Source organism: Nansenia antarctica, assembly GCF_963989245.1.
Source record: "Nansenia antarctica genome assembly, chromosome: 1".
Classification (NCBI taxonomy): domain Eukaryota; kingdom Metazoa; phylum Chordata; class Actinopteri; order Argentiniformes; family Microstomatidae; genus Nansenia; species Nansenia antarctica.
This window is the reverse complement of record NC_137674.1, coordinates 94,848,035-94,868,842: the sequence shown is the minus strand read 5'-3', so window position 1 is coordinate 94,868,842 and position 20,808 is coordinate 94,848,035. Positions and strand designations below refer to the sequence as shown.

The following is a 20,808-nucleotide window of genomic DNA, read 5'->3' as shown; positions in this document are numbered from 1 at the left end:
AACCTTTGTATTTTTTGAATTACTAACTCAAAAATGTCAACATTTTAAAAATAACACCACACAGGCATTAATAAACACCTAATGGATCAGATTATGTAAAAAACTCAATTTTGACAAAAATGGAGATAGAACCTTATAATTCTAACGTCACGACTAGTCTATACATAATACAGCAAATGTCCAACAATACACCCTCCTCGCAGCCTAAGCTGATGCTACCACACATTATAAAACGGGTAAATCTGACCAAGCATTGTGATTGGCCAAGAGGTGCTCAACGCCGTGCTTTATTCCCTGATAAAGGAAGACCTATCACACGTTTTAACTGTTTAACAGTTGCAATAACATCACTGCACATTCGAATCACAATTCTGACCGTTATTTTGAACAATTTGAAAAACCTTTTCTTCCCTTGGCCACTTACTTCATACGTAGATTATGTGAAGAAGTGCAAACTGTGTTCATTGACCTATCGTATGCATCTTCTAGTTATCCTATTGACCTTCTGGAGTTGTAGTTTTCTCTTCCTCTTCATTCGAAGGTTACGTCTCTCTGTTTACTCCTCTTCCCTTTCCCTCTCCTTGTGTGTGCTTGTGTGTATGACACAAGCGCTTTTAAATCAGACAACCAAACAAGACGCTATATATACTCTCTTAAGTCATAGATCGGATTGCACATTTACAGTATCAAATAATTTAGACCAGCCTCTCAGCCCAACAAAGACTTTACACTGTCGGAACTTTGAAGGAGTTGATTTGTTTGTTTGTTGTGTATTAGAGTCTTCTACTTCTTTGTATGCTAAAGTATTAATGTATTATTTTTTAGTGTTCATTGCCAGAAAGTTTTGGTCTCAGGGCTACTACTATGTCAAAACTTCATGGAAAGGCTATTCTTTTATTTTATATTCTATATTCTCACTTTTTCCTTCAACATTTCTCTTCACCCTTTTCTCAACAACACTCCTCTAAGTGTGTAAGATAATACACAGTTGTAAAGGTTGCACTCTTGAACTGTAAAAAAAGGAATGATGCTGCTGCTCCAGCAGTCCCAGCTTGCTCACCAAGATATCTCAAGGCCTTGGCCGCCTGCTGCCAGTGCATTCTAGGGCATGTGGCAGGGAATAGTTATATCATAGTATCACATGATGAATAGTTATCACATGGTATCACACATGCTTAGAAGTACTTTTTCCTGAAACTGTGTTCTGAATCTGTTTTAGAAATGAAAGTATACTGCCACGGCAATTAGACAGATTTTATGATTTTATTAGCAATTTGAAATAAGCATGAGGACAATATTATGTACCCCACAACTCGATCTTTGTAGATACAGAATGTTGATAGGTACTCTATGTAGGCATGGTAATTATCGGGGTGGGTAGGATGTGGAGTTGTAGTGTGATAATGGGGGTGAGAAAGCAGATCATGAGAATTTTCTATCAGTCCATTGTTGAAAGTGTAATCAGATATGGAATAATTGTGTGGTTTGGCAACTTAACTGTACAACAAAAAAACAGACTAGTCAGCATTCACAAAACAGCTATGAAAATTGTAGGTGAAAGAGACTATGTGATCCTAAATAAACTATATGAAAAAGCTGTCCTGGACAAGGCTAACAAGATAATCGCAGACCCCCAACATCCGCTCTCCACAGAATACGACGTTCTCCCCCTAGGTAGAAGGCTTCGCATGCCAAGATGTAACTATAAGCTCTTAAAACTATCATTTGTCCCATTCTCCATTAAACTAATCAATTCTCTCAAGCAGAAACGATGATTAGGACATGATCACCAGCACCTGCACTTTATCTTAGACACCACTTGAAGGGCCATGTGCAATATTCGAAAACACCACTTGAAGGGTTATGTGCAATATATATTTATACCAAATGATGCCATGTCCAGGTGGAAACTGCTGCCAATGTCACTCAATGTTTGTTGCTGTCCTGTTGTTTACTTTGTCTACTGTATGTTGTATGTATCGTCACTGTTGCACTTGAAGCATGAAAGTACCATGCCCAAGACAAATTTCCCCTCGGGGACAATAAAGTACAATCAATCAATCAATCAATCAATCAATAAAACTTGGCATGGGGTTATGGGTGATTGAGTTCTCACTGTCTCATGTGGGTGGGCAGGTGTAACACACAGGCTCGTATTTCAATGCTGTGTCCAGGAATCTTGCCCATGTTCTCCCAGCACTGGGTGGTGGGATCATAGCAATGCACCAGCCTGGACTCACTGTAGTCCTCCTGGCAGTATCCACCCAGCACATAGAGCTTCTCCTCCAGGACCACAGAGGCTGCACTAATGTGGGGGATGGGCAGGGACGTGAGGGCACTCCAGGAGTCAGCCACAGGGTCGTAGACCTCACAGGCTAGTTGATCAATGGTAGCCATGTTGGCATCAGCTGTGACTCCTCCTGCTACATAGAGATGGCTTCCAAGCCTTTCCATGCAGTGATTAGCTCGAGGTTGGTTCATGTCAGCCAGGTAGGTGGTTCCTCTCTCAGGGTGGTACAGGAACATGGACACCAGGCACTTGTACGTACAGTTACACCCCCCTGAGATGAAGATCTCTCCATTCCACACTATAGCGGCATGGCCGCCCAGGGTCACATCCAAAGGTCTGGCAAAACTAAAAGGGAAGGACAAAGTGGATACTTTCGTATACACAAACCAGTAAAACGTAGACATAATAAATACTCATCAGAAAGACAGGATTATGATACTTTAAATCACCACAAGCCAACTTCAAGCTACCTGTTTTCAAACAAATCTATGACAGACACTTACCTCCAGCAATCTGTATCCAGGCAGTAGTGTTCCACACTGTCCAGATAAGTGTCTGTGTCAGAGTCCCCTCCAATGGCATAAATGACACCATCAAGTACAACCATGGAAAAGGTAGATCTTTTTTGCTGCATATCGGCCAGTCTCTGCCAGCTATTTTGTAGGGGATCATACCTGGAGAAAGTTGGAAAGGAAAAGTGACCAATGACAAAAAGAAAGAAGAACGCATACTGTACACATAGAGAGAGAGTGATGAAAAATGACAAATATACAACATTTGTAATCCTAATTGACTTGGACCACAAATCTCACCTGTAAACAGAATTCAAGGTGGCACTCAAGTTGTAATACTTCCGCCCCCCAGCGATGTACAGTTTCCCCTTCATAACCGCCACCTCATGGCTAAACCTGGGTGACTCTGGCATCTCCCCCAACAACTTCCACTCCACTGTCTTCACAATGCCTGTGTAGCTCTTAAAAGAGTTCCCGAACCACAGCTCTCGGCTGGGTGATTTGAGCAATCTGAAATCAGCAGAGATCTGGTCTCCACCCACCAGGACCAGGGTGTCTTTGGGAAAGTAGACCCTGCAGTGACTGCTGGGAGCAGTGTGACAGTAATCCTCGCATATAGTCGTATAAAGACTCTCCATGCTGGGCTCAGTCCATATTTTCAGAGCTTGAACTTCTTTGAAGTCTTTGAAGTTCATGAGGGTGAAGTGGACAGTCTCCATCAGCTCCTTAACAAGACTGAGCTTTATGTCGGGGTTGGCCAGAGTCCAGGCAACCACTGCCTTGAACACAACAAGCTCAGAAGGAACGAGGAGAGAGTTGCTTTTCAAGTAGTCTTGAAGCTTCTTGGCTGAGAGGTCCTTGAACTTAGTGGTGGCTGCCACCTCTTGGAAGTGCCTCAAGACAAAGTCATTGGCCACCTCGAGGAGCTCCACCATCCCATAAGCCTCGGCAAGAGACACTACATCCAGGCAGGAGTTGACGTTCATTTCCTGTTGCAGGAAGTTGAGGCAGAGCGAGAGGGCGGGCTGGAACTGGAGCTGGAGGGCGGTGCAGGTGATCTCAAAGACACACCCCCAGCTGAGGTGGAGGGCCCCACTGTAGGAGCATCCAATCAGAGCCTCCAGCTCAGAGGCAGCCAGGAAGGGGAGGGCCACACAGGGCTGCTGGGATTCCCTCATCCCGCTGGTGAACATGCCCCGGAAGTAGTCACTGCTGGCAGCCAGGACAACTCTGTGGACTTGGAGGAATCAGGCAAGAGAATATGGAAAAGGGTCTCACTTACAAAAACTTACAGCAAATCAACATGTTGCTACATACTACATTAGTAATTGCTTAGTCGTTGAATTGAGATGCAATACAAGTGAAATAAGGACTGTTCTTTTTTATTTGTGTTATTCTGTCTGATTCCATTGACTTAAGTTTGATCCCTGCTTATACCCCGTCAATTAATTTGTATTCTACCTTCTATCATACCACAGTAAATATACATGACATACAGTATTTGATACCAGTCTACCCACCATGGAATGATGTCCCATCAGCCTCCAGCTCCACATCACAGCCCACTCTCTCTGTCCACAGCTGTCTGATGGCCTGAAGACTGGCCTTCATCTGTTCTGCAACAGAGATCTTCCTCTCTTTCTTTCCCCCGCCTCCATTCTTCATTCTCTCCTCCTCCTCACTGCAGAGATCCAGAACTCTGGCGACCCCTAGTGCGTGAGCTGCAGCCTGTATCTGGCCCAGTGTGTCTCTGCTCAGAGCTCCTATGGCCCCAGTATATGCAAACTCCAGCACCCCTGTCAGACCCACACACCCCACCTCAGGACCCAGGCCAATGGACATCTGTCTCTGGGTGTCTGTGCTATCACTTTCATTCTCTCTCCTCCTCCTCGCTCTCTCTTCATCATTCCTCGCTTGCAGTCTCTGGTGGACAAGGGAGCTAACAGCAGCCAGGACAGGGAAGTGTGCGTTGATGCTCGGCCCATTTTCAATGCTCAGAGTCAGGTCAGTGAGGAGAGAGCAGTCCCTGAGTCCCTCCAGGGCCTGGAACACCTCTCTAGGATAGGTGTCTCTGCTGTACACCTTTATCGAGTCTTCAACTCCACATTCCTCCTTTAACCACTCTTCCTCATCCTCTTTTAAATCTTCCTCCAGTCCTTGAATCACCTCATCTGTCTCAGTCTCTGAACCGTTGATGGTATTTTCCTGCCCTCCTCTATTGAGCAACATTCCTCCTGTCCACAGAGTCCCCAAGTCCTCATACAGGCATAAAGCCAAGGCAGCCATGACTACAATAGTCTATACATATACAGCAAATGTCCAACAATTACACCCTCCTCTCAGCCTAAGCTGATGCTGCCTACCACATATTATAAAACAAGTAAATCTGACCAAGCATTGTGATTGGCCAAGAGGTGTGCTCAACGCCGTGCTTTATTCCCTGATAAAGGAAGACCTATGACACGTTTTAACTGTTTGCAGTTGCGATAACATCACTGCACATTCGAATCACAATTCTGACCGTTATTTTGAACAATTTGAAAAACCTTTTTTTCCCCAGGCCACTTACTTCATAGGTAGATTATGTGGAGAAGTGCAAACTGTGTTCATTGACCTATCGTATGCATCTTCTAGTTATCCTATTGACCTTCTGGATTTGTAGTTTTCTCTTCCTCTTCATTCGAGGGTTATGTCTCTCTGTTTACTTCTCTTCCCCTTCCCTCTCCTTGTGTGTGCTCACTCCTGTATGACACAAGCGCTTTTAAATCAGACAACCAAACAAGACGCTATATATACTCTCTTAAGTCATAGATCCGGTTGCATATTTACAGTATCAAATTATTTAGACCAGCCTCTCAGCCCAACAACTGGAACTATGAAGGAGTTGATTTGTTTGTTTGTTGTGTATTAGAGTCTTCTACTGCTTTGTATGCTAAAGTATTAATGTATTATTTTTTAGTGTTCATTGCCACTCTCAGAAAGTTTTGGTCTCTGAGCTACTACTATGTCAAAACTTCATGGAAAGGCTGTTCTTTTATTTTCCTATATTCTCACTTTTTCCTTCAAAATGTCTCTTCACCCTTTTCTCAACAACACTCCTCTAAGTGTGTAAGATAATACACAGTTGTAAAGGTTGCACCCTTGAACTGTAAAAAAAGGAATGATGCTGCTGCTCCAGCAGTCCCAGCTTGCTCACCAAGATATCTCAAGGCCTTGGCCGCCTGCTGCCAGTGCATTCTAGGGCATGTGGCAGGGAATAGTTATATCATAGTATCACATGATGAATAGTTATCACATGGTATCACACATGCTTAGAAGTACTTTGTCCTGAAACTGTGTTCTGAATCTGTTTTCGAAATGAAAGTATACTGCCACGGGAATTAGACCGATTTTATGATTTTATTAGCAATTTGAAATAAGTATGAGGACAATATATACGTATGTACCCCACAACTCGATCTTTGTAGATACAGAATGTTGATAGGTACTCTATGTAGGCATGGTAATGATCAGGGTGGGTAGGATGTGGAGTTGTAGTCTGATAAAACTTGGCATGGGGTTATGGGTGATTGAGTTCTCACTGTCTCACGTGGGCGGGCAGGTGTAACACACAGGCTCGTATTTCAATGCTGTGTCCAGGAATCTTGCCCATGTTCTCCCAGCACTGGGTGGTGGGATCATAGCAATGCACCAGCCTGGACTCACTGCAGTCCTCCTGGCAGTATCCACCCAGCACATAGAGCTTCTCCTCCAGGACCACAGAGGCTGCACTAATGTGGGGGATGGGCAGGGACGTGAGGGCACTCCAGGAGTCAGCCACAGGGTCGTAGACCTCACAGGCTAGTTGATCAATGGTAGCCATGTTGGCATCAGCTGTGACTCCTCCTGCTACATAGAGATGGCTTCCAAGCCTTTCCATGCAGTGATTAGCTCGAGGTTGGTTCATGTCAGCCAGGTAGGTGGTTCCTCTCTCAGGGTGGTACAGGAACATGGACACCAGGCACTTGTACGTACAGTTACACCCCCCTGAGATGAAGATCTCTCCATTCCACACTATAGCGGCATGGCCACCCAGGTTCACATCCAAAGGTCTGGCAAAACTAAAAGGGAAGGACAAAGTGGATACTTTCGTATACACAAACCAGTAAAACGTAGACATAATAAATACTCATCAGAAAGACAGGATTATGAGACTTTAAATCACCACAAGCCAACTTCAAGCTACCTGTTTTCAAACAAATCTATGACAGACACTTACCTCCAGCAATCTGTATCCAGGCAGTAGTGTTCCACACTGTCCAGATAAGTGTCTGTGTCAGAGTCCCCTCCAATGGCATAAATGACACCATCAAGTACAACCATGGAAAAGGTAGATCTTTTTTGCTGCATGTCGGCCAGTCTCTGCCAGCTATTTTGTAGGGGATCATACCTGGAGAAAGTTGGAAAGGAAAAGTGACCAATGACAAAAAGAAAGAAGAACGCATACTGTACACATAGAGAGAGAGAGTGATGAAAACTTTTGGAACTTTTTACTTATTGAGCCTGCACTGTTTTATGTATTTTATTGAATGTTTTTCTGTTTTCTGTACTGAATGTTTTCTGCCCTAACTGAGCTGTTTGACAACAAAATTTCCCAATTGGGGACAATAAAGGTTTTCAATCAATCAATCAATCAATCAAAAATGACAAATATACAACATTTGTAATCCTAATTGACTGGGACCACAAATCTCACCTGTAAACAGAATTCAAGGTGTCACTCAAGTTGTAATACTTCCGCCCCCCAGCGATGTACAGTTTCCCCTTCATAACCGCCACCTCATGGCTAAACCTGGGTGACTCTGGCATCTCCCCCAACAACTTCCACTCCACTGTCTTCACAATGCCTGTGTAGCTCTTAAAAGAGTTCCCGAACCACAGCTCTCGGCTGGGTGATAACAATTTGAAATCAGCAGAGATCTGGTCTCCACCCACCAGGACCAGGGTGTCTTTAGGAAAGTAGACCCTGCAGTGACTCCTGGGAGCAGAATGACAGTAATCCTCACATATAGTCGTATAAAGACTCTCCATGCTGGGCTCAGTCCATATTTTCAGGGCTTGAACTTCTTTGAAGTCTTTGACGTTCATGAGGGTGAAGTGGACAGTCTTCATCAGCTTCTTAACAAGACTGAGATTTATGTCGGGGTTGGCCTGAGTCCAGGCAACCACTGCCTTGAACACAACAACCTCAGAAGGAACGAGGAGAGAGTTGCTTTTCAAGTACTTTTGAAGCTTCTTGGCTGAGAGGTCCTTGAACTTAGCGGTGGCTGCCACCTCTTGGAAGTGCCTCAAGACAAAGTCATCGGCCAACTCAAGGGGCTCCGCCAACCCATAAGCCTCGGCGAAAGATGCCACATCCAGGCAGGATTTGGCATCCATTTCCTGTTGCAGGAAGTTGAGGCAGAGCGAGAGGGCGGGCTGGAACTGGAGCTGGAGGGCGGTGCAGGTGATCTCAAAGACACACCCCCAGCTGAGGTGGAGGGCCCCACTGTAGGAGCATCCAATCAGAGCCTCCAGCTCAGAGGCAGCCAGGAAGGGGAGTACCACACAGGGCTGCTGGGATTCCCTCATCCCGCTGGTGAACATGCCCCGGAAGTAGTCACTGCTGGCAGCCAGGACAACTCTGTGGACTTGGAGGAATCAGGCAAGAGAATATGGTAAAACGGTCACACTTCACATTACGTTGAATTGAGATGCAATACAAGTGAAATAAGGACTGTTCTTTTTTACTTGTGTAATTCCGTCTGATTCCATTGAGTTAAGTTTGATGCCTGCTTATACCCCGTAAATGTATTCGTATTCTACCTTCTATCATACCACAGTAAATATACATGACATACAGTATTTGATACCAGTCTACCCACCATGGAATGATGTCCCATCAGCCTCCAGCTCCACATCACAGCCCACTCTCTCTGTCCACAGCTGTTTGATAGCCTGAAGACTGACCGTCATCTGTTCTGCAACAGAGATCTTCCTCGCTTTCTTTCCCCCTCCTCCAATCTTCATTCTCTCCTCCTCCTCACTGCAGAGATCCAGAACTCTGGCGACCCCTAGTGCGTGAGCTGCAGCCTGTATCTGGGCCAGTGTGTCTCTGCTCAGAGCTCCTACGGCCCCAGTATATGCAAACTCCAGCACCGCTGTCAGACCCACACACCCCACCTCAGGACCCAGGCCAATGGACATCTGTCTCCGGGAGTCTGTGCTATCACTTTCACTCTCTCTCCTCCTCCTCTCTCTCTCTTCATCCCTCGCTTGCAGTCTCTGGTGGATAAGGGAGCTAACAGCAGCCAGGACAGGGAAGTGTGCGTTGATGCTCGGCCCATTTTCGATGCTCAGAGTCAGGTCAGTGAGGAGAGCGCAGTCCCTGAATTCCTCCAGGGCCTGAAACACCTCTCTAGGATAGGTGTCTCTGCTGTACACATTTATCGAGTCTTCATCTCCACATTGCTCCTCATCCTCTTTTAAATCTTCCTCCAGTCTTTGAATCACCTCAGCTGCTTCAATCTTTGAACCTTTGGTGGTATTTTTCTGCCCTCCTCTGTTGACCTTTATTCCTCCTCTCCACAGAATCCCCAAGTCCTCATACAAGCATGGGACAGCTAAAGCCATGTTTCAGACTACAATACGTGAGCTTAGAATTATATGGTTCTATCTCTGTTTAGGGTAGTTCAGAGATATTGAGCGTCAATGTTTTTACATTCCATTATGTTTTGTGAGATGGAACCTTTGTATTTTATGAATTATAATACAAATAATAACTCAAAAATATCAACATTTAAAAAAAAAACACAGGCATTAATAAACACCTAATGGATCAGATTATGTAAAAATCAATTTTGACAAAAATGGAGATAGAACCTTATAATTCTAACGTCACGACTAGTCTATACATATACAGCAAATGTCCAACAATACACCCTCCTCCCAGCCTAAGCTGATGCTACCACACATTATAAAACGGGTAAATCCGACCAAGCATTTGATTGGCCAAGAGGTGTGCTCAACGCCGTGCTTTATTCCCTGATAAAGGAAGACCTATCACACGTTTTAACTGTTTACAGTTACAATAACATCACTGCACATTCGAATCACAATTCTGACCGTTATTTTGAACAACCCAGGCCACTTACTTCATACGTAGATTATGTGGAGAAGTGCAAACTGTGTTCATTGACCTATCGTATGCATCTTCTAGTTATCCTATTGACCTTCTGGAGTTGTAGTTTTCTCTTCCTCTTCATTCGAGGGTTATGTCTCTCTGTTTACTTCTCTTCGACTTCCCTCTCCTTGTGTGTGCTCACTCCTGTATGACACAAGCACTTTTAAACCAGACAACCAAACAAGACGCTATATATACTCTCTTAAGTCATACAGATCCGGTTGCATAGTTACATTCTCTAAGAATTTGGACCAGCCTCTCAGCCCAACAAAGACTTTACACTGTCGGAACTATGACGGAGTTGATTTGTTTGTTTGTTGTGTATTAGAGTCTTCTACTGCTTTGTATGCTAAAGTATTAATGTATTATTTTTTAGTGTTCATTGCCACTCTCAGAAAGTGTTGGTCTCTGAGCTACTACTATGTCAAACACTTCATGGAAAGGCTATTCTTTTATTTTCCTATATTCTCACTTTTTCCTTCAACATTTCTCTTCACCCTTTTCTCAACAACACTCCTCTAAGTGTGTAAGATAATACACAGTTGTAAAGGTTGCACCCTTGAACTGTAAAAAAGGGAATGATGCTGCTGCTCCAGCAGTCCCAGCTTGCTCACCAAGATATCTCAAGGCCTTGGCCTTCTGCTCCCAGTGCATTCTAGGGCATGTGGCAGGGATTATGTCACATGGTATCACACATGCTTAGAAGTTCAGCAGAATCATGTTGCTCCACCACGGACAAAGGCTGGGGGAATCTGGGTGAAGGAGTAAGAGAAAGGGCAAGGGAGGGCCAGGAATAGCAGATTAACACCCTTCTCTACTGCACCTTGTGGAAACAATCCATTGACCCTTATCATGACCATGACCTTGTCAGTGGTCTATTCAATGCTTTCAGTTCAATGCTTTCAGTTGCACCCTGCTTTATTTGTTCTTGAGCATGAGTTTGAATCAAGCACTTTGAATAGTATTAGTATATCACCACAAGTTGGAAAGAAATGCATTGTATTAGCTGTGGAAAATAAAGATGAACAAAATATACAAAGCAAGGATTCTGGCATGAAATACATTATGCTCAAACCTTATTATTATCATTGGGAGATTTGCACAAAAATATAGAATCAGGCTTAAAGGGACATTTCACCAACATTTTTTGCATTAATTATCTCTAGCACCAAACCCGTGTCTGCTATGTGAAAACAGTGATTTTCCTATGTTCTGTAGTCAAAAAGATAAAAGAAAAGGACAGAAATTACCCCATATGATGTCAAAATGAATCATTCAGTTATTATTATTATTATTATTATTATTATTATTTATTTAACCATGAAAAAAACAATTGAGACACTAAGGGCCGGTTTCAGTGACAAGGCTTAAGCCTAGTCCTGGACTAAATCACACTTTCACGCTTAAGCCTTGTCTGTGAAACCGGCCCTAAGTCTCTTTTGCAAGGGAGACAAGGCCAGAAAGCAGCAACAGTCAATAAAACATTACATCATTTAAAACATACAATACAATCAGACCCATTATTTAAACTCATTTAGGGGCACTCCTAGTAGAGCACATCTCTGGATGAAGCATACCATGCAGACTATTCCATGTCCCTGGTGCACAATATGAAATGGTGCTAACCCTAACCCTATGGTGCAAAGTTCATAACTTCATAAGTTCTGCCTAACAACCACCTTAACTTGGTAACGATCCTGGGGACTTTAAGTGCTTGGTAAGTGCTTGTGGTGAAGGAGAGCAGGCTACAGATGGTGGGCATGGAAGAGAGGGGAGACTTTGGGGATGTTGAACACCAGACTGCCGGTAGCATCCTGGATGAGCTGCAGAGGTCTTTTGATACATTTGATAAGTAAGTAAGTAAGCTAGCTAGCTAGCCAGCTATGACTGGAAACAAATTAGTATCCAGTTATGGAATTCGTCACCACTTTGGCTGATGTGAGGATGTGACGTGGCTTTGTTTGGCTAGTTAACTAGTCACCTCGGTAACATTCGCATGCTAGCAGCTGTTTTTAATATAAAATGGCCTTGCCAAGATAAAAGCTATAGCTGACTAGTGAGCCTGCATCAACCTTAATGCTATTTTAAGTGCGAGATGCTATCTATAATTGATCTATGGCCATATTTATCTAGCCCCCATATTTTCCCCCCTCTCTCCTGATGACATTCTAAAACGTATCACATCGAAGCAGGCAACCACCTGCCCTCTTGATCCTACCCCCCCCCCCTCTTCTCCAATCCATTTCCACAGACCTCCTTCCTTACCACAGTAATCAACTCTCTATCCAAAAGATCTGTCCAGGCTGCCTTCCAGAGACAAGCCTCTTCTCAAGAAACCAACTCTTGACCCGTCTTCTGTCCACAGCTACCAGGTCAGTATCCCTTCTCTGCTTCTTATCTAAAGCCCCTTCAATGCGCTGAATCTAACCAACTCTCTCACTATCTCCTTCAGAGCAACCACCTTGCCACCAATAGTGTGTTTGAGGCAGAAGAATCTATTAATTCAATATATTTTACATCATAGTGGGTAAATTCCTTAGGATTTTACTTATACTTATTACTTATATATATATTTTTAATACAGAACATAGAAAATCAGGAACATCTCAGTAGCCTAGTTCACGACAGTAGTGAGTTTTAAGCAGAGTCTTGAAAGTCTCTAGATCGGGGGGGGGGCGGTCTTGATGTTCAGTGGGAGGTTGTTGCACAGCCGTGGAGCTGCCACTGCAAAGGCCCAGTCTAGGCTAGTGTAGAGATGCCAGGACTGGAGAGATGTGATCTCGCATTCTGGTACGCGTCAGCACGTGACGTTAGAATTGTTTTTAAAATGTTTACATTTTTGAGTTAGTAATTCATAAAATACAAAGGTTCCATCTCACAAAACATAATGGAATGTAAAAACTTCGCTCAATATCTCTGAACTACCCTAAACGGAGATAGAACCTTATCATTATGACCTCACGAGCAGTCTGGCAGCAGCGTTCTGAACCAGCTGCAGGCGGTTCAAAGTCCCATCAGCTATCCCTGTGTAGAGAGAGTTACCCTAGTCGAGCCGTGAGAAAATGAGCATGGTGATGACCCTTTGGGGAGAGAAAGGACGTTCATTTTAGCAATAGTGCGGAGCTGGAAAAAGCAGCTCACCACTGGGCTCACCTGGCTTCACCAGGGTGGACAGGCTTCCCAGGCCTCCTGTGATCTGAGCAACAGAAGAAGTGGTGGAGCCAAACAGGATGACCTCCTCCCCCTTGCTTTCGTTTAGTCGCAAGAAAGTTCTGCGCCATCCAGGCCTTGATTCAATGTTCACAGAGAAAGTTCTATGTCTGAGGTGAACCAGGTTAAAGCTGAAGCGGTGATGCCAACCAACCTGCTGGAGGCGGTCTAGGAGAATGGCATCATGGTCAATGGTGTCAAAAGCTGCACTAAGATCCAGTAGCACCAGGGCAGCACACTTGCCAGTGTCCGTGATGCGGAGCAGATCGTTTGTTACCCTCAGGAGGGCAGCTGTGGGCAGCCCTGAAAAGCCTTTGAGATTGGAATTTGTCGAAGATGTTATTTTCGTGGAGGTATGGCAGGGGACAGTTGACCGAGGACAGGTTTCTCCAGTATCTTAGAGATGAATGGACATTTGGAAATTGGTCTAAAGATATTGATAAAGAAGTCTAAGCTAGTTTTTTTTTTAAGAAGAGGCTGTACCACTGCGTATTTAAAGCTGGATGGAACAACGCCAGAGGCCAGGGAGCTGTTGTCAATAGCTAGGCCCCTACGGTGTCAAATACCTCCTTGAGAAGAGGGGTGGGGGACAGCGTCCTGGGGGCGCAGTGGCAGAATTCAGGGAGGAGATGATCTTGGCCAAGGATGGGGAGTGTGATGGATTGAAGGCTCGACAGGGAGGAGGAGCATCTCAGATCAACAGCCAAAAATGTGTTGATGTTCTCTCTGAGGTCAGCTGATAAAAGCTGTATCTTGCATGGCAAGATCCAGCTTTTATGACTGTCCCATAAATTTGCTCTCTCAAAAATGAGTTGGGATCTGAGGTCCAAGGCCTTGGCAGTCTAAGCATTCTGAATCATGAGACAAGTCGAGAGTATCACGTATTCAGTCAGCAGGATCGTTTTGTCTCTCTGCAGCCAAACTCTGAGGAGGGTTGCGCGGCCAACTACAGTACGGCGCCAGGTCGACTCTCTAAATGGAATGGCAAATTTGACACCGCATGACTCATGAACTCTCCTGTCTATCCTGCCCTGCATTAAGTCTGTTTACAAACAGCTAAGGAACAATAACAATCAGTCACTCTCACTGTGAAATGTAATAACATTCCCGTAATCTATTTTAAAGCAAATAATTTTATGTAAAAAGTGTTCTAGGGTTATATTCTACGGTTATAGGGTTATGTTATAGGGATAGAGTATGGATATAGGGTTATGTTATATGGTTATAATAATAATAATAATAATAATAATAACTTTATTTGTATAGTGCTTTTCCTGCAAACATTGCAGCTCAAAGTGCTTTAATCATTATATAATCTTAATTTAATTATTTTGTAACTTAAATGCAATATTAAAAGGATGGGGTTTTATCATCTTAATTTAATTATTTAGTCATTTAAAGGCAATAGATTTTCCTAATTGTAGTAACATGAAAGGATAATAATATAATTATAATAATAATTATAATAATAATAACTTTTTTCATTTGTATAGCGCTTTTCCATTTAATTATTTAGTCATTTAAAGGCAATATTAAAAAGATGGGGTTTTAGTCTTGACTTGAGCATATTTGCTGAGGTTGCATCCCTAATGTAAACTGGCAGTGCATTCCACAATTTGGGTGCATAAAATGAGAATGCAGCCTCACCAAATCTCTTCTTTTGTACATGGTGGTACACAGAGAAAACCAGCGTCCGTCAGAAGACCTGAGAGCTCTATTGGGCTGATATGTTGATAATAATTAATAAACATGTTCAACCTATTCCATTGGGTAATGTAATCAATAGGCCACAAGGTGTCCCAACTGCTCTGAACATGTAAAATCCAAGCATCATTTATTTAAAGGTGGTAGTGTACCGTCTTCCACCACACAGTGTCACTATTGCTTTAGATTACATGTGACATCAATCACAGTGTGAATATCTTTCATTCTGAATTGTCTCCTAATTTGCATGTACTGTACATAGCCTGTCAGATGTCATGACATGTGTTTGTTGACTGCGTTTAACCTTGTGACTTAACATTTTAAGTCACAAGCCAATGATAACACCGGAGACAATACTGGGGTGGGTTTTCAGTTACACCCATGTCTGAGTAATGATCAGTGTTGGGCACGTTACTTTAAAAAAAGTAATTAGTTATAGTTACTAGTTACTTATCCCAAAAAATAACTGAGTTACTTAATTATAAAAGTAACTAGGGAAAGTAACTATTGCGTTACTTTTTAAAGTAAACATTTAACAATATGAAGTGCTTTTAAATCTTTGTAGTGTAAATTAAATAAATCAAACTGTCACACAACTTCAGACAACTGGTAGACAGACTGTAACTTCAAGTATTTTCAACACAACAAAAGTAAACAGTTAAACAATATGAAGTGCTTTTAAAGTAGTACTGAAAAAATAAGACATGAATTTCTTGGACAAATCCAACTTTAGCTCCTAAACATTCATTCATTCATTCATCTATCCATCCGTACACTCCTTCCTAACACTCATCCATCCATGCATGCATTCATTCATCCAGCCAACCCAGTCATCTAACCATCCAGGAAATCATCGTAGACTTCAGGAGGAAAAAGTCCGAGATCCAGCCCCTGCTCATCGACGGAGAGAGCGTGGAGAGAGTCTCAACCCTCCGATTCCTGGGGATGCACATGCGGGATGACCTGACCTGGAAGGACAACACAAAAGCCACCATCAAGAGGGCACAACAGCGGCTATACACCCTGAGAGTCCTCAGGAAGGAACACAGCAAGCAGGAGATACTGGTGACCTTCTACCGCGGCGCAGTGGAGAGCATCCTCACCTACGGCATCTGCAACTGGTTCTCCAGCTGCACAACAGCGGAGAGAAATGCGCTACAGAGAGTCGTGAGAACAGCACAGAAGATCACCGGCGCCCCCCTCCCCTCTCTGGAAGAGCTGTACAACACACGCTGTCTCAGGAAGGCCTCCAAGATCTCCAGGGACCCGACCCACCCTGGGTACGAACACTTTACCAGGCTGTCCTCGAAAAGGCGGTTCAGGACCCTGGCCGCAAGGACAAACAGACTGAAGAACAGCTTCTACCATCAATCCTGCCTGAAACACCACCACTAGTGTGCCCTTGAGTAAAGCCCTAAATCAGTGGTCTTCAACCGGGGGTCCGCGACCCCTAGGGGGTCCGCAGAGGTACTGCAGGGGGGCCGCCAATTTTTATGTTTTATGTTTTATGTTCAATTATTATGACATTTTTCACCAAAATAATCAGTGAGAATTTAAAAAATATAACAAAAATGATATTGAGTAAAGTACAAGCATTAATAGGCAATAATAAGCTACTTTTGACAAAAACTATTTACAAAATAAATGATGCCCATGATTCTAGAGTCTAAAGCTGCGTGCACACCAGGTCATTGCGTTGCACCGGAAGTCATTCATCTCAATGGGGCAGTTGCGTTGATCCGTTGCGTTGCTCTGCATTGCGTTTCTTGTCCGGCAGGGTGCGGTAATCAGTCAAAATATTTCAGCTTTTGCGTTGCGTTGGATCCGTCAAAACAACCGGAAGTAAACCGGAAGTAGTTTCTTGACCAGAGCTTTCGCCTAGATGTAAAATCCGCCATTGGCGAAAATCTTTAATTTGGCTCTACAAGTGTTAATATGTCATTTTATGAAGTTTTTATATGTTTTCAGGCGAGAAAGTAACCATATATATTCACAAAATATGTCCAGTTTATCAAAATAACCCGTTTATATATCTGATGTTAACATACTGACTGTGTCCGCGAATGCTATGCTATTGTTGTGCTAGGTGCATTGACTGACTGTCCGCGAATGCTATGCTATTGTTATGCTATCTGAATGGTGTACTAGTTTTCACTGAATAAATCGCGATTTCTTTCAAAGAAGGTAGCAGGTGTTTATGTCCATGTCAAGGAGAAGGTACGACTTGTATGACAGTAGTGTGATTAGGACATAAGTTGAGGATATTAGTCTACCTCTGATGCTAACTTGTATGGCATAGTGTTTGTGATGCTAACGGCGCCATCTTTGCTATCTCCTCCGGACATATTACCGCTGTGTTGTTGCGTCTGCATCGCATGCGACATGCGTCAAGCCCATCCCACCAGGTTGCGTCAGAACGGTTGGTCACGGTTCGCGGTGTGCACGAAGCTTAACATAACGTCAGCTGGAGAAAAAAAACACACACCTGTCTAGCAAGCTAGGTGTTGGCTAAAACGCTGCAGTTCGGTCTTCATTGCGAAATTAACGTTAATTAATAACTAGCATAACGTTACTAATTTAGTTAGTTTGATAATAACAAACCCGCCTCTTTGCTTCTCTATGCGCCGCTATAACGCGCTCCTTTACCATTCCGAGGTCAGATGGCTTTCCCGTGGATCAGTATTGGCGAGTGTCTTTGAATTACGCACAGCTATCCACGAGATTCTGCTACCGCGCGGAGCTGGCTGCGCATTTCAATGCATTTCCGCGGATTCCGCTGTGCCCTCGCCTGACGTGAAATGCGCAATTGTTGATCACTTGGAGGCACTGGAAAGTCAATTTGAGAAGTACTTTTCTGAGACTAAAGCTGCGTGCAGTGCACACAAGGCCATTGCGTTGCACCGGAAGTCATTCATCTCAATGGGGCCGTTGCGTTGATCAGTTGCCTTGCTCTGCATTGCGTTTCTTGACCGTCAGGGTGCGCCAATCAGTCAAAAAATTTCAGCTTTTTGCGTTGCGTTGGATCCGTTAAAACAACCGGAAGTAAACCGGAAGTAGTTTCTTGCCCAGAGCTCTCGCCTCAGATGTAAAATCCTCAATTTTGGCCGCCATTGGCTAAAATCCGTAATTTGGCTCTACAAGTGTTAATATGTCATTTTATGAAGTTTTTATATGTTTTCAGGCGAGAAAGTAACCATATATATTCACAAAATGTGTCCAGGTTATCAAAATAACCCGTTTATATATCTAATCTGACGTTTTTTTCCCCACTTCTGTGGGAAACTTCGCTAGCAACACGAGTAGAGCTTTGCATCTGCATCGCACGTTGACATACGTCAAGCCCCAGTGTTTCCTCCAGGAATTTGTACAATGGTGGCGGGTAGTGCTGACCGCGCGCGCGCATCCTATACGATTTTTTCGCGTGCACGCGCATGAAACGCGCACGCGCGCTCAAAACAACGACGTAATTTCAGCCAAAACTCGAGGATGGCCCAAAAAAATAAAATGTTTTCCTGTACTTCTCCCGTGTGTCTCTTATTGTCTGTGTCTGCATGTTTTTCCAGCATGTAATTCCGTTGTCAATAAAAACAAAAACACTGATCTGACGTTTTTTTTCACAACGTTATTACTTGTCACTTTAAGCCCAGGAGGGAGTTAGCGATTAGCGATGTTTAGCTTAGCTTAGTTTAACAGAAGTATCTTCACTTTTAACATGACTTCCCGTGGTCGTAGAGGGCTGGTCGACGGCTTAAAATGACCGTGTAGACCTGTAGACCTTATCCAGCTATAGTCTTGTGTTTCTACCCCGGGCATAGCCGGTGTTATTCACGGACAAACACTCCTGTTAGAGTGGTTCTAGTACACTGGACATAGGTAACACATAGAGAGGCTTCTCCTCTCTCTCTCCATCCTACACTACACTACACTACGCATCCTATACTACACTACACTACGCTAGCTCGCGGTGTTCGGGTGACAGCCAGGGCGCGTTCGTAAATACGCTCTGGAAATCTGATCAGCACTCACGGAATGCCTCTTGTCCAATCAAATGACTTGGTCCCTTTATGACGTTGAACCCAGTGTGCGCTCCGGGGCTCTCAGAGCGAATTTACGAACGCAGCCTCAAGTTCAATACTCGCGACACACACGGACTGGTCCAGTTTCAGCGCTTGTGGGTGTGTCTAGCGCTGTGAAGGTCTGAAAAGCGGCCTAAATCTTTTTTTTTTTTTTGGGTTGAGAAATCTGAATGGTGGCGGAGGAAATTCCATCGTGGCGGTCCGCCACGATGAAATGCATGTAGAGGAAACACTGAGCCCATCCCACCAGGTTGCGCCAGAACGGTGGGTCACGGTCCGCGGTGTGCACGCAGCTTAAGTCTTGGAGAAAGCACAAGACATGGATACGGTTTCCATGCAAAGACAATGCATCCGACGCCTTAAGCTGCGTGCACACCGCGGACCGTGACCCTCCTTTCTGGCGCAACCTGGTGGGATGGGCTTGACGTACTTCAACGTGCGCTGCAGATGCAAAGCTCTACTCGTGTTGCTAGCGAAGTTTCCCACAGAAGTGGGGAAAAAAACGTCAGATAAGATATATAAACTTAAAGGGTTATTTTGATAAACTGGACACATTTTGTGAATATATATGGTTACTTTCTCGCCTGAAAACATATAAAAACGTCATAAAATGACATATTGACATATAGACGTAGAGCCAAATTACAGATTTTAGCCAATGGCGGCCAAAATTGAGGATTTTACATCTGAGGCGAGAGCTCTGGGCAAGAAACTACTTCCGGTTTACTTCCGGTTGTTTTAACGGATCCAACGCAACGCAAAAAGCTGAAATTTTTTGGCTGATTGGCGCACCCTGACGGTCAAGAAACGCAATGCAGAGCAAGGCAACTGATCAAGGCAACGGCCCCATTGAGATGAATGACTTCCGGTGCAACGCAATGGCCTTGTGTGCACGCAGCTTAAACCTGACAGCCGCTGAGGAAGATCAGCTGATCGACCTAACCACAGACAGTACACACAATAATGTGTACGAGTCACAGCCTCTCACCCAGTTCTCGATGAGCCTCTTGCCTTTTGCAACAACTTATCTTTGTGAAAGTGGATTCTCCTCCCTCACCTACCTGAAGAGCAAATACCGTTCCAGACAGCAGTCTGAGGATGACATGATGCTCTGCCTGACAACCTCCATCTCCCCCAGAATAGACAAGCTGTGTACCACCAACCAGGGCCAGTCATCTCACTGAGGTAGGCATACCTGGCTTCCTGAAGCTAAAAGTTTCATTGTTGAAAAATAATAATAATAATAGAAAATATAAGCCTCATCAACAACAACAACAATAATAATAACCAATCATAATAATGCATGCACGTTTTATCAATCATAAACAAATATAGGCTAATAACCCAACCTAGTATATAAATAGGTTAATACGGTGAAAGAAAAGGTGAATGAAGTAAATATAAAAGTTATTATAGGCTTTAAAATGTGAGACATTTAAAAATATATATTACATGTGGGGGTCCCTGTTCTGTTTGTCTCTCATACAAGGGGTCCTTGGGTTGAAAAAGGTTGAAGACCCCTGCCCTAAATTACTCCAGGGGGAATGTCCCTGTAAGTAGCTTTTGGATTAAAAGCGTTTGCTAAATGGCAAATTCTATTCTATTCATATCAGAAATCGACACAACAGTTGCATTTATTTATTTATTCATATACGTATGTATTTATTATAGTCTACTAGACACACCAACATTTAAGACCACATATGGCCACATACACATCGACACAGTTTGTCACAGCACCTTTATTGAACAAGACATCACAGATGACGGTGGGCTTATTGTATTTTTACTTGTGAATCAGTCGATACAGCCGCC

The 20,808-nt window shown here is 43.7% G+C and overlaps 2 protein-coding genes across 2 annotated transcripts; both read right to left on the bottom strand.

Moving 5' to 3' along the window:
* Nucleotides 1-2,112: 2,112 nt before the first annotated feature.
* On the bottom strand, nucleotides 2,113-5,088 carry LOC308154401 (kelch-like protein 33; the record flags this gene model as incomplete). Its single annotated transcript, XM_080527564.1, has 4 exons — nucleotides 2,113-2,635; nucleotides 2,794-2,964; nucleotides 3,103-4,039; nucleotides 4,323-5,088. 4 exons carry the CDS (start codon nucleotides 5,086-5,088, stop codon nucleotides 2,113-2,115), a joined length of 2,397 nt encoding a protein of 798 aa, XP_080383690.1.
* Nucleotides 5,089-6,379: 1,291 nt separating this feature from the next.
* Nucleotides 6,380-9,453, bottom strand: LOC308154390 (kelch-like protein 33; the record flags this gene model as incomplete). The annotated part of the gene is made up of 4 exons (XM_080527553.1): nucleotides 6,380-6,902; nucleotides 7,061-7,231; nucleotides 7,538-8,471; nucleotides 8,706-9,453. The coding sequence occupies 4 exons, from the start codon at nucleotides 9,451-9,453 to the stop codon at nucleotides 6,380-6,382; spliced, it is 2,376 nt and encodes a 791-aa protein (XP_080383679.1).
* Between the last annotated feature and the right edge of the window lie 11,355 nt (nucleotides 9,454-20,808).